Consider the following 12,051-nt stretch of genomic DNA (forward strand, 5'->3'; position numbering starts at 1 on the left):
ATGTACTTACACCATTACACTATAGGAACCAAACTTAGCCATGTACTTACACTATAGGAGAGTGAGTGAGTTTGGTTTTATGCCACTTTTAGCAATATTCCAGCAATATCACGGCAGGGGACACCAGAAAATGGGTCTCACACATTGTACCCATGTGGGGAATCAAACCCGTGTCTTCGGCGTGACGCTTTAACCACTAGGCTACCCCACCGCCCCTTACACTATAGGAATCAAACTTAGCCATGTACTTACACTATAGGAACCAAACGTAGCCATGTACTGACACTTCAGGAACCAAACTTAGCCATGTACTTACACGGCAGGTACCAAACGTAACCATGTATTTAGTCTATATGAACCATACTTAGCCTTGTACTTACACTATAGAAACAAAACTTAGCCATGTACTGACACTTCAGGAACCAAACTTAGCCATGTACTTACATGGCAGGAACCAAACGTAACCATGTATTTAGTCTATATGAACCATACTTTGCCATGTACTTACACTATAGAAACAAAACTTAGCCATGTACTGACACTGCAGGAACCAAACTTAGCCATGTACTTACACGGCAGGAACCAAACGTAACCATGTATTTAGTCTATATGAACCATACTTAGCCTTGTACTTACACTATAGAAACAAAACTTAGCCATGTACTGACACTTCAGGAACCAAACTTAGCCATGTACTTACATGGCAGGAACCAAACGTAACCATGTATTTAGTCTATATGAACCATACTTAGCCTTGTACTTACACTATAGAAACAAAACTTAGCCATGTACTGACACTTCAGGAACCAAACTTAGCCATGTACTTACACGGCAGGAACCAAACGTAACCATGTATTTAGTCTATATGAACCATACTTAGCCTTGTACTTACACTATAGAAACAAAACTTAGCCATGTACTGACACTTCAGGAACCAAACTTAGCCATGTACTTACACTGCAGGAACCAAACGTAGCCTTGTACTTACACTGCAGGAACCAAACGTAACCATGTACTCAGTCTATATGAACCATACTTAGCCATGTACTTACAATATAGGAACCAAACTCAGCCATGTATTTACACTATAGGAACAAAACTTAGCCACGTACTTACACTATTACACTATAGGAGGCAAATCTAGCCATGTACTTATAGGAACCAAACATAGTGACACACTTACTCTATAGGACCTAAACTTAGCGATGTACTTACTTTATAGGAGCCAAACTTAGCGATGTACTTACTCTATTGGGAACCACTCTGCACATAATCTCTTGACCTCATCCAGATCATGAGGGCAGAGAAAGCGCAGCTGCACTTCTTGCTGCACACACAGAGACAGGACCTGGCTCATAGAGGCATAACCAATCTCAAGCGCCAGAGGCAACAAGATACCTGTTACCAAGGTAACAGCAGGCCCTTATAAAGGTTCATATCGTCAAAGTCATCTGTTACCATTAACGAGTCTGAAAGAAAACAAAGGAACAAGATGCAACAATACATATATGGAGTAATTTGATGATGGCAGAGCAGGTGTTCAATATTATTCCTTTACACCATTATCAAAGCAATACTGCCATATATATTTATCAAATCTGCACCATATACATAAAACTTGTATAGTGCCAAACATATTTTATACTATATTAATAAACATATTGCAACCCTTTCTAAACAGCCTGATGTAATGTACAGAAAACACAATCAAATAGATGCCACACTGTCAAAATATTGATTTTCGTAAGTTAGGTTCTCTTTTGTTTGCTTGTTTCACATTTGACGCTGCTATTTCAAGCTATACGACTGTAATTAATAAAGTATGGATCTGACAATTCTAAGACTGAGACATCATGAGCAATGACAGAGACAATTGGGATATGATGACCTCTCAGGGTTGGAAACAACCCATTGCCCAACGTCACAGTCTAGTGGCTTTTTCTGTCAGACATGCTAATTTATATATCATGCTGTACCGATGTCCGGTTGACTGTCCATCGTTAATTATGTTGTTTATTTAAATAACTAACAAGAAAATCGCCTGGTTTAGCGGGAAAATTATCAGGGCAAGTAATTTTACAAATGCCACTGTACCAGGGTACATTAGCAATTCAAGAATTATTTCCATCCCTGCATGTTTTATATGATAATGTAAGTCACCTCTTACAACAAGCATTGGTTGCTGAAGATCCATTCTAACCTAGATCTTCATAGGTCTAAGGTGATCCTAACTAATACACCTCAACATGGGCTTATGGTAACATTAATGCTCAGATCACTTTCTGGAACAGGGCCATGAGCTCTTAGGCATCTACAGTCAAATGGCTGTACTATTTACTTGTAAGTAGTATTTGTGGTCGCCAGTGTCTGTTTCAGAACTGAAAATCTAGGGGGGATTTGTCGCCCCCTTACAAAAAAAGGAGGGGGAATTTGGAAAATGTAGGTGGGAATACCTGTATTACCGTCTTTCAAAATAGTGTTGATGTATGAAAGTTATTGCAACCACCACCAGTGACACTATTGCTCATTATTTTTTGGCTACAATAGTCACATATCATAGCACCAAGCTCATTTTGAGAGAGCCATGACCATTCTTGCAACCATTTTTTTCTGAAAAACACTTGGTTTGGAGTTTTTTTACAGTCGGACGGACAGGGGGCAGTCTCGGGTTTTGCTTACCTTTTGATTCACACGTCTCCTTAACAGATGTATCGGTCGGGGGAGACATGACGGATACTGTTGCTTTCTCAGTGGTATTTTAGAATAGACACTGGGTCACTGGTGGGTTTCTTCTGCTCAGATCAAAATTTTAGGATTGAGTAAGTGAGTGAGTTTAGTTTTACGCTGCACTCCGCAATATTCCAGCTATATGGCGGTGCTCTGTAAATAATCGAGTCTGGACCAGACAATCCAGTGATCAACAACATGAGCATCGATCTTGGGAACCGATGAAGTGTCAACCAAGTCAGCTAGTCTGACCACCCGATCCCATTAGTCACCTCGCACGACAAGCATTTTAATAAAATTTTTATGGCAAGCATGGGTTGGTGAAGGCCTATTCTACCCCGGGATCTTAATTGAGATGGTAAACAATTGAAGCAGAGGCTTTGAACACGCTGGAATTTGAATGCAGCAAGATCCCACTCATCATCTCATATAGACTGGCATTCACCCCGGACAGATCCTCCAGGCCACCCGAGTAAATGAAGGAATTACGGCAAATTTGAAGGAACTGCATCTCAAATGTAAACAAATGCAGACCACTTGCAGAACAACTGCAGAGATATCGGTAGTTTAGTGGTAATAACATAAACGCAACGCCCCTATCAGAAGCAATGTCGGTAATACTGGAAACATGCTCGGCCATCATCTGAGATTTCTCAGCTCCGTTCCATGATTTGCTGGTCACATCAGGAAACTCACACATCAAAACTTGGCATCTCTGGACGGAGCACCTGTTTCGGTGAGTTTTGTTTTAAGTTTCTACTACTTCATTTTTATAATCATCCATCTTTGACCACCCTTGTTCAATGCATTTAGGTATGTGTTGTAGAGGCTACAGATTATTTTTTAGGAAAAGATCATCACTGCAGAAGGGTGTCATAAGTCATGCCCTTGCACAACTTCCAATGTTCAGATGTAAACAACCCCCAGGAGCATGATTGCTTTCTTTAAAAAGTAGCCAAAAACCAGAGCATAAAATTAGTTTCATTGGTAATGTTTCTAGTCATCTGCCATATTCCTTGAATTACGAAGACCATAGAGAGTGAGTGAGTGAGTTTACTTTTATGCTGCACTTGGCAATATTCCTGCTATATGGCAGTTGTCCGTAAATAATCGTGTCTGGACCAGACAATCCAGTGATCAATAGCATGAGCATTAATCTGTGTATTTGGGAACACATGACATGTGCCAACCAAGTGAGCGAGTCTTTTATGGCAGGCATGGGTTGCTGAAGGCCTATTCTACCCCAGACCTTCAGGGGTACGAAGACCATGAATATCAGAATAAGGATCAGAGAAAACAGTAGATGATATGGGGAGTAACAATCAACATCACTGATCACAACCCATTTGGTTGCATGTTAGACAGCTACAACCCTCTTTAGATGGATCTGCAAAAAAAATTATCAGTTTGGTATGAGTAAATAAACCTGTGAAGACCTGGCTTAAGAATGGTCTATATTAACCCATGCTTGTCATAAGAGGTGACAAACAAGATTGGGTGGTCAGGTTCACTGACTTGGTTGGCACATGTCATTGTATCCCAACTGCAAAGATTTATGCTTATGTTGTTGACCACTGGAATGTCTCGTCCAGACTCCAGTTATTTACAGACCACTGTAGTTGAAATATTGCTGAGTGTGGCTGAAAACTTAAGTCACTAACCCACTTAATTGTACAATGTCAATATAACTATGGAAGAGAGTTACTTTTCAGAGTAGCTTTTGAATTGTTCAGCAGATGTATCACCCAGAATAATTTATCAAATATTCAACAATTTAAGAAACATTCTATAGCAACCATTTATGAAATATGCTGTAATATTCTGTAAAAACTAACAATTAATGGACTTGACATAATGACAAAGAAAATTGTTTGTATCAGCATTCAAACCTGTGCAGTAAATATGAAAGAATTTTCTATATACAGCACTCATTACTGAGTGACTCACTGATGACTTGTAACACATAACCTATACACATCTGTTACCTAGATGTGTGGCTCCACAAAATACCAGCTAGTTACATGACAATGTCATGCTGCAGTAGTTTAGAGTGGGTGACACCTTCTCACCGCATGGGAAAAGAATAATTCACTGTAATTCTAGCCTTTAAACAACGATGTGATTAATACCAAATTTTCCACATAAAATATACAGAGCTATTTTATCATAAAGGATTGTCTCTGGCCATACACTCTCCATAAACTGACTTCCAAAAGCATAGATTACACCATCAAACAGGTGAATACCCGACAAAAGTTCACTATTTATGCACCAAAATATTCTTGCAAAGATAAACAACTATAACATGATTAATTAATGCTGTTATGGATGATTTTTGTGTGAAATGAAACTTGCATTCAGAAATTGTACCCGCTAAACCAGACCCCATGTTTCTGGACCCGGATGGAGGATTTTCAAACCATTCCCATAGATTTCCATTGAAAAATGATTCTGTTATCTGGAAAGAAAGATCTGTGCACATGTGTATATGTATGCGTCATGTCAGTACTGTTTAACACATGACTAAGTGTATTCATTCTTAATCTCTCGGAAGGTATATGATGTGAATTGATTAATTACCCATGAAAACACTATGGATGTGTTTACTCAGTTAGTTGATATTGATTTGGCAGGTGTGAGAACATCTGATCAAGACACATGTCAAGCAGGATTATGGTACTGTACATAACACTTATAAATCGACCCTTTCTATCTATCACGATGAAAGTTAAACATAGCCTGCCACATGATCTGTGTTTATCATTGTATATCATTCTTTGATACAGAAAATAAGCATGGTTTTATGATGCTCTTAGCTATATTACAGCAATTGTGAGGTTGTGGACAGCATAACTGGGCTCTTTGATACAGATTCATGATCAAGTCAACAACTGATTGAACTGATGACAGAAGTAACTTCATTTGGTTTGATGCCAATGATCTATGCAAATCAATGCTAACAATAAAACTTTCTTCAAAATCATTAACAGAAGCATTCCTAAACTAGTACCCAATATTCTACAATACAGTTGATTGGGATATTCTGAGTGTTTGAACTGAAATAATGATTGGTAGCTTCTTGACATCTGCCATAGCATTAAAGCATGTTCAGCTTCATTTGAAATTAGAATTTGTAAGCATATGATTTCAGAAAAGCTGTAGTGTCCTCTACTGAGTAACAACATCAATTAGACCTGCATCCATCTCAGATGTTTAGTTGTATTTATAGAAAATTCTGTGGCTAGATCTGCACCGCAGTGAAAACACGAAATACATACATCATAAATATCTTCCTGAATAATCACCTGCGCTTGCTTCAATATAAACAGGAAAATATAACAACTTCCGGTCTGGGAAGGTGCTCGTATTTGATGCGATAGCCCAGGATCGTCGCAAGTTCGCTTTCTTGTCAAACCCACCCGGAAACGATAACAACTGGAAATGGTTAAGGAATCAGACCAAATCAGCACTATTTCAAAATGGCACGAAATTAATTATATAGAAACGGCATGATGTGTTCGCAAGCTACAAACCTGATGATATCGCCGAAAATCACGTTTGCAGGCCTCTCAGCACCCTAACGATACCTGTTACTTCCCCATGTGATCGTTTAATCTGACTGCTGTGCTCAACCAACAATTAGCTCAAACGCGCTACCTCATAAATAGTGGCGTTTCCAGGCCAGGTGCTCTGTTTTTGACGTTTTGGAGCTATGCAGTTTTAGGTCTATCACCTGTAGGATTTGTGTTAAAATTTGACCATTTCGAATACGAAATGTAGCAAACACGAATGTTAGCAAATAAACTATGAGAGATGTAGTAAATATTGAACCTGATTCTATAAACACTTTGCATTATTGACATTATAAGACTTAGGCTTTATGGTTGATGATTTATTTTCGTTTGATTCCCTGATCGTATGTTTTAGCGACGGATTTTCGTTAATGTTTACAAAATGGCTGCACCCGACCAAACACATGGGGCTGTTACAGTTCAGGGTTTCACGGGTAAGCTTTTCTTGTTTACATCTACGCTGTGATTGACGGACGGGTTCCATCTACCGACTCGTGCCAGTTATTCTGACACGTGGCGTAAATTAAAACTGGTACACATCGCACCATGCTTTCAAGTAATGGAGCGAGCAGACAGTGGAATGACATCGCAAATGTTACTTAATCTGATTGAAATTGAGCTCAAAGCAGCAGCAAACTCAACTCATTCACTCACAAATACGTTTTCTCACTCGTTCATTCATTTATTTTTCAGTTGTTCCCTTGAAGTTCAGTGCTGACAAACCTGCCCACTGCCTCTATCTAAAAGCACACAGTGTCAGAGAGAAAGATTCTGCCTATCCACAATATAGAACTCTCTTTGTGCTCAATGTGCCACCTTACTGCAATGAGGTAAGCATGACCGTGATCATTATGATAATGATATCAAGTGAAGGATGTTATCTTAGGATAGATTATATCTCATTCACGAGAGTAGAAATGGCCGTAGAAATTTGCCTTGAATCAAAGTTTGATGGCAGTATTTAGCAGAGTGTGATTTAATTCAGTTTCAAAGATAGCCATGATAAAGTGATGTGATGTTTATGGGACATGGATGAAATACAATGGAAGATAATGTCCTCATTTGTTTCATAGTAGAATGTTATAAGTGGAGTTAATTCACTTGTGAAATTAATGAGAATGTTGATGTCATGTCCATTTTTGCTTTATTTGTAATTATTAATTCCATCATTCTAGGATTGTGTGAAGCAGCTGTTTACACCTTGTGGGAAGATTGCACAAGTGTACCTACATGACAAGCCAACACTTACAGCTCTCCCAAGTACTGGTTCGCGGTACTTCCCAATCAACATCACTACCCCAGTATGTGTACATGTTCATGACTGCAATACATGCAATGCAGCAGATAGTGTTTTGGCAAGAGTAAGATATTTGTAGATCAGAAAGTATGGACACAGCAGATAAGATTCAGAAGGAAGAGCTTCTGAAGTAAACAAGTTTAAAATACTGTATAACACAGATCACTTAATCAGAAGAAAAGTTAGTGAATGTATTTTGAATTTGTAGGTTATTGCAAGAGTGAGAGAAATGAAAATTGATTCATCAGTAAAAGGATCATTTATTTTTCAGGTAGAAATAGGTGATAACATATTTGGTTGAACTATGTTTACCTACTAACTCAAAAAAACACATTCCAGTAAACATGGGATATAGTAATCAGACTGGTAGACTGGTAAAGTTAAAATTTATAGGCTTGCTTTAGTTAATGGACAAATTGGGAAAAAATACTGCTGTGATTATTACTGATACAAATACTCATACAGTAATCTTTTTATTTGAAAAGTACTTTTTTAAAGTGAAAACTCTCATAATCACGCACACAACTTTGGCTTTGCATGTAAAGTCAGTGCACCTATTTATCTTCAGGGATTTAAAGTTGCATACATCGTGTTCAAGAATGCATCAGCTGTCAAACAGGCCTGCAAACTGTCCTATGACTCGCCTTTAGTTCTCAACACACCAGAAAAAATTGTTAGCAGCACTGGACTTCACAGTGAGTATTTTGTGATGATGTCACTCATGGGTTTCATCTCTTTCCGCACCATGGTGATCACAGGTTAGAACCTGTACTGGTGCAAGGATAACTTACTGAATGGGGTGATCAGACTTGGTGACTTATACAGTATGGAATGTTTGTTCATAATATCAATCACTGGATTGTCTGGTCAGTTATTTACAAGATGCATAATAGTTGGAATTGTGCAGAGTGCTGCTGTAAACAAGCAAATCCTTCAGTTACCCTACCATGGAACTGTGGTGTTTCTCTGGGTGTTACAACCATTGGAACTGGTGATGTTGCTATGACATGTTATTGTGACCATATATAAATACTGCAAATAAGAAGTTGAAGAAAACCTGATTGATTCATATATTCAGGTGTATAGTAAGACCAGGGACTCCTTTCACAAAGCACTAAGGTGATCGTAAGTCACTAAGGTAACCTTAGAGCAATGTTAAACAATGGGAGTTAAGGTTAACTTTAGCAAAGGTTGTTTCGTGAAAGGAGCCACAGGTCAGAGGCCCAAAGTATGCAGGAATTGGAATTACTAAGTTTCTATTTCATGTGAATATGTGCAGTTTTAAATAATGTGATGGTTTGGTTGAAACATGTCATATTTCACTGGTAGCAGGACACAAAATGGTGAGACATATTTACAAAAGTAATGTGAAATAATCAAGTGCTTTTAAGTCTGTTTGATTTGTATGTATCATATGGATGTTTCACTTTGAAAGATGTCCTTTTAATAGAATGGTGCCAACAGTATTCAAAAAGAAGGGTGGACATCAAAGAACTACAGACAGAAATAGAAGACTATATGGCCAAGTTTGATGCTAAACAAGAGGAGGTATGGTCTGATCTTTGCTCTATACTGATGAATGGGCTATCTAGAGTTGTTGTGTTGGCTCATAGCCTGAAATGTCTTTTTGTCAGTTTCCAGCATGGGTACAATGTATGAAGTCAGTTTCTGGTATTTTGGATGGTTTTGAATGCTGGCTGACTGTGTCATATTTCAGACATTTCTCAATCAATTATATATCTGTCTTGTCCAGACTATTGTATCTACAAACAATTTTTCAGACTGAAGATTCTGGAAATGTTTTAGCCAAATAAGGATGATCCCCTTCAGCAAAGAGATGTACCAGCATAGCATCTGTGCGAAACAAACTGCAAAATATCAAAGTTTGGCATCATTGACATTTTTTTCCCAATGATTGTTAATCATTTGAGTCATATGCATTTCAGTTATATCCAACTGTAAGTTTAACGTGTCAGGTTTCCCTTGCCTAAATTGTTCATAGCTACAATATTCACTCATGTTTTAATCATATGAACACACTAACATAGTCAAGGACATGAACAAGATAAATTATGAAGCACATCCAGGGATAAACCATCTCCAGCGTCAGAGATCAACAGATAATGTATGTCTTTCTTCCAGGAAAAACAGCGTTTGAAAGACCAGGAGGGGGTTGCAGATGAGGAAGGGTGGGTCACTGTGACCCGGGTTGGCAAGAACAAAGGTACCCCACGTACAGAGGCACGTAAAAAGCATCTCACAAAGAGGGAGATGAAAAGAAGGAAAGAGAAGGTGTGTACAGGAACAAGGACCAACACCATCCAAAGGTTTCACACTATAACTAGGGCCTTGCCCCAACACAATGTTTCACAATAACTAGGGCCTCCACCCAACACAAGGTTTCACACTATAACTAGGGCCTTAACCTAAGTGAAGGTTTCACATTATAACTAGGGCCTTGCCCCAACACAATGTTTCACAATAACTAGGGCCTCCACCCAACACAAGGTTTGACACAATAACTAGGGTCTCGACCCAACTGAAAGTTTCACACTGCAACTAGGGCCTTTCCCCAACACTAGGTTTCACACTCTAACTAGGGCCTTGACCCAACAGAAGTTTTCACACTATAACTAGGGCCTTGACCCAAGTGAAGGTTTCACACAACTAGGGCCTTGCCCCAACACTAGGTTTCACACTATAACTAGGGTTTCAACCCAAATGAAGGTTTCACACTATAACTAGGGCCTTGCCCCAACACAAGGTTTCAAGGTTTCACACTATAACTAGGGCCTCGACCCAAATGACGGTTTCACACTGTAACTAAGGCCTTCCCCCAACACAAGGTTTCACACTGTAACTAGGGCCTTGCCCCAACACAAGGTTTCACACTGTAACTAGGGTTTCTACCTAACTGAAGGTTTCACACTGTAACTAGGGCCTTGCCCCAACAGAAGGTTTCACACTATAACTAGAGCCTCGACCCAAATGAAGGTTTCACACTATAACTAGGGCCTTAACCTAAGTGAAGGTTTCACATTATAACTAGGGCCTTGCCCCAACACAATGTTTCACAATAACTAGGGCCTCCACCCAACACAAGGTTTCACACTATAACTGGGACCTCGACCCAAATGACGGTTTCACACTATAACCAGGGCCTCGACCCAACACTAGGTTTCACACTATAACTAGGGTCTCAACCCAAATGAAGGTTTCACTCTATAACTTGGGCCTGAAGGAATTATTGTTCATGAAAGTGTGAAACTACAGATTTCTTTTGTTATAATACTGTCACTGTTCCTACAATTATCTGAGTCACTGTTCCAAGTCAGTTCTTCATCATTCTATTTTCCAGCTGAAGTCTGTGTGCTCCAAACACAAAATATTAACATGAACTGCATGCAAGTTGATTCACATAAGAGGTAGCATTTACCAGTTTGAGGTTGCACCAATGCAAGTTTTAAGTGCTTAAATCAAGCCCTTCATGGTGATGGGTTCCCAGTGCAGTCAACCTGCATCCTCACTTGTCAAACAGTGAGGTTGGGGTAGTTGTTAAAGCTTTCATTCGTCACACCAAAGACCCAGGTACGATTCCCCACATAGGTACAATGTGAGAAGTGTGAAAACTAAACTAGCTCGCTCATTAAACTCACATGTGATCTCTCTGAAATGCTGTCCCAAGAAGCATTAATCAAGGCTGAGTAACACTCACTCATTCATTTTGTTTCCACAGGAGCTGTTGAATTTCTATGCCTTTCAGTTCAAAGAAACAAAGAAAGATCGTAAGTGTACTTTAAATCTTAAACCCTGTTCTCTTGTACCCAAATGGAAATGTTGTACCCATATTATAACTAAGATTATTTCAATACTACAATCTCAGTCAGTATCGGAATTTTGCTGGTTTCTTTACAGAGATTGCTGCTTTGCGGAAGAAATTCGAAGAAGACAAACAAAAGATATCTGTGATGAAAGCTGCAAGGAAGTTCAAACCCTACTAGTGTATAGTTTTTGTAAATAAAGTATTTCTAAAATGAAATGTTTTTTTGAAATGGTTGACATGGTCACATCTGTCAGTTTACCTAAACTTCTTGTTGTGTAACATGTTTCACGTTGCACTCAACATGATATAAGAGGATCTGTAAATAATCACGTCTAGACCAGACAATCCAGGGAGTAACATTGAGATCCAGCCACAGTGGACAATTTGCTGTGCAGATTTGTCTACCTAAGGAATGTTGTGATCCTTTATTTGAATCCATGATTTGCCTTGATCATTTTAGCTAATGTTGCCAAGGCTTGGCACTGTGAACATTATTTCAACAAGAGCATTTTTCCCGTAATCACTTGTACATAGTTGGTTATTCTCTAAATAATATATTTCAGATCCACAGTAACATAACAGCTTGTGGAAAAGGTATTTCTGCTTTCATACACTATAAAATGGTCACCTTG

The 12,051-nt window shown here is 38.9% G+C and overlaps 2 protein-coding genes across 3 annotated transcripts in view; one reads left to right on the plus strand and one right to left on the minus strand.

Annotated features, from left to right (window-relative positions):
• Positions 1-6,129, minus strand: part of LOC137285304 (N-alpha-acetyltransferase 60-like) — a 28,142-nt gene extending 22,013 nt beyond the window's left edge. Inside the window, exons 1-2 of one of the 2 annotated variants that reach the window (XM_067817639.1) lie at positions 6,033-6,129; positions 1,248-1,469 (exon numbers count right to left, since the gene is read on the minus strand). In XM_067817639.1, the coding sequence (XP_067673740.1) occupies positions 1,248-1,357 (110 nt within the window). In that variant the 5' untranslated portion in view covers positions 1,358-1,469; positions 6,033-6,129. Of the gene's footprint in view, positions 1-1,247; positions 1,470-6,005 lie in introns of both variants that reach the window. The other variant, XM_067817638.1, reaches the window with a different exon arrangement.
• A 532-nt stretch (positions 6,130-6,661) lies between these two features.
• LOC137283621 (ribosomal RNA-processing protein 7 homolog A-like) lies at positions 6,662-11,635 on the plus strand. Its single transcript, XM_067815215.1, has 8 exons — positions 6,662-6,733; positions 6,993-7,129; positions 7,475-7,600; positions 8,165-8,291; positions 9,047-9,144; positions 9,739-9,888; positions 11,333-11,381; positions 11,512-11,635. The coding sequence occupies exons 1-8, from the start codon at positions 6,682-6,684 to the stop codon at positions 11,595-11,597; spliced, it is 825 nt and encodes a 274-aa protein (XP_067671316.1). The 5' UTR covers positions 6,662-6,681; the 3' UTR covers positions 11,598-11,635.
• The last annotated feature ends 416 nt before the right edge of the window (positions 11,636-12,051 follow it).

This window comes from Haliotis asinina, chromosome 5, assembly GCF_037392515.1.
Source record: "Haliotis asinina isolate JCU_RB_2024 chromosome 5, JCU_Hal_asi_v2, whole genome shotgun sequence".
In the NCBI taxonomy this organism is placed as follows: Eukaryota; Metazoa; Mollusca; class Gastropoda; order Lepetellida; family Haliotidae; genus Haliotis; species Haliotis asinina.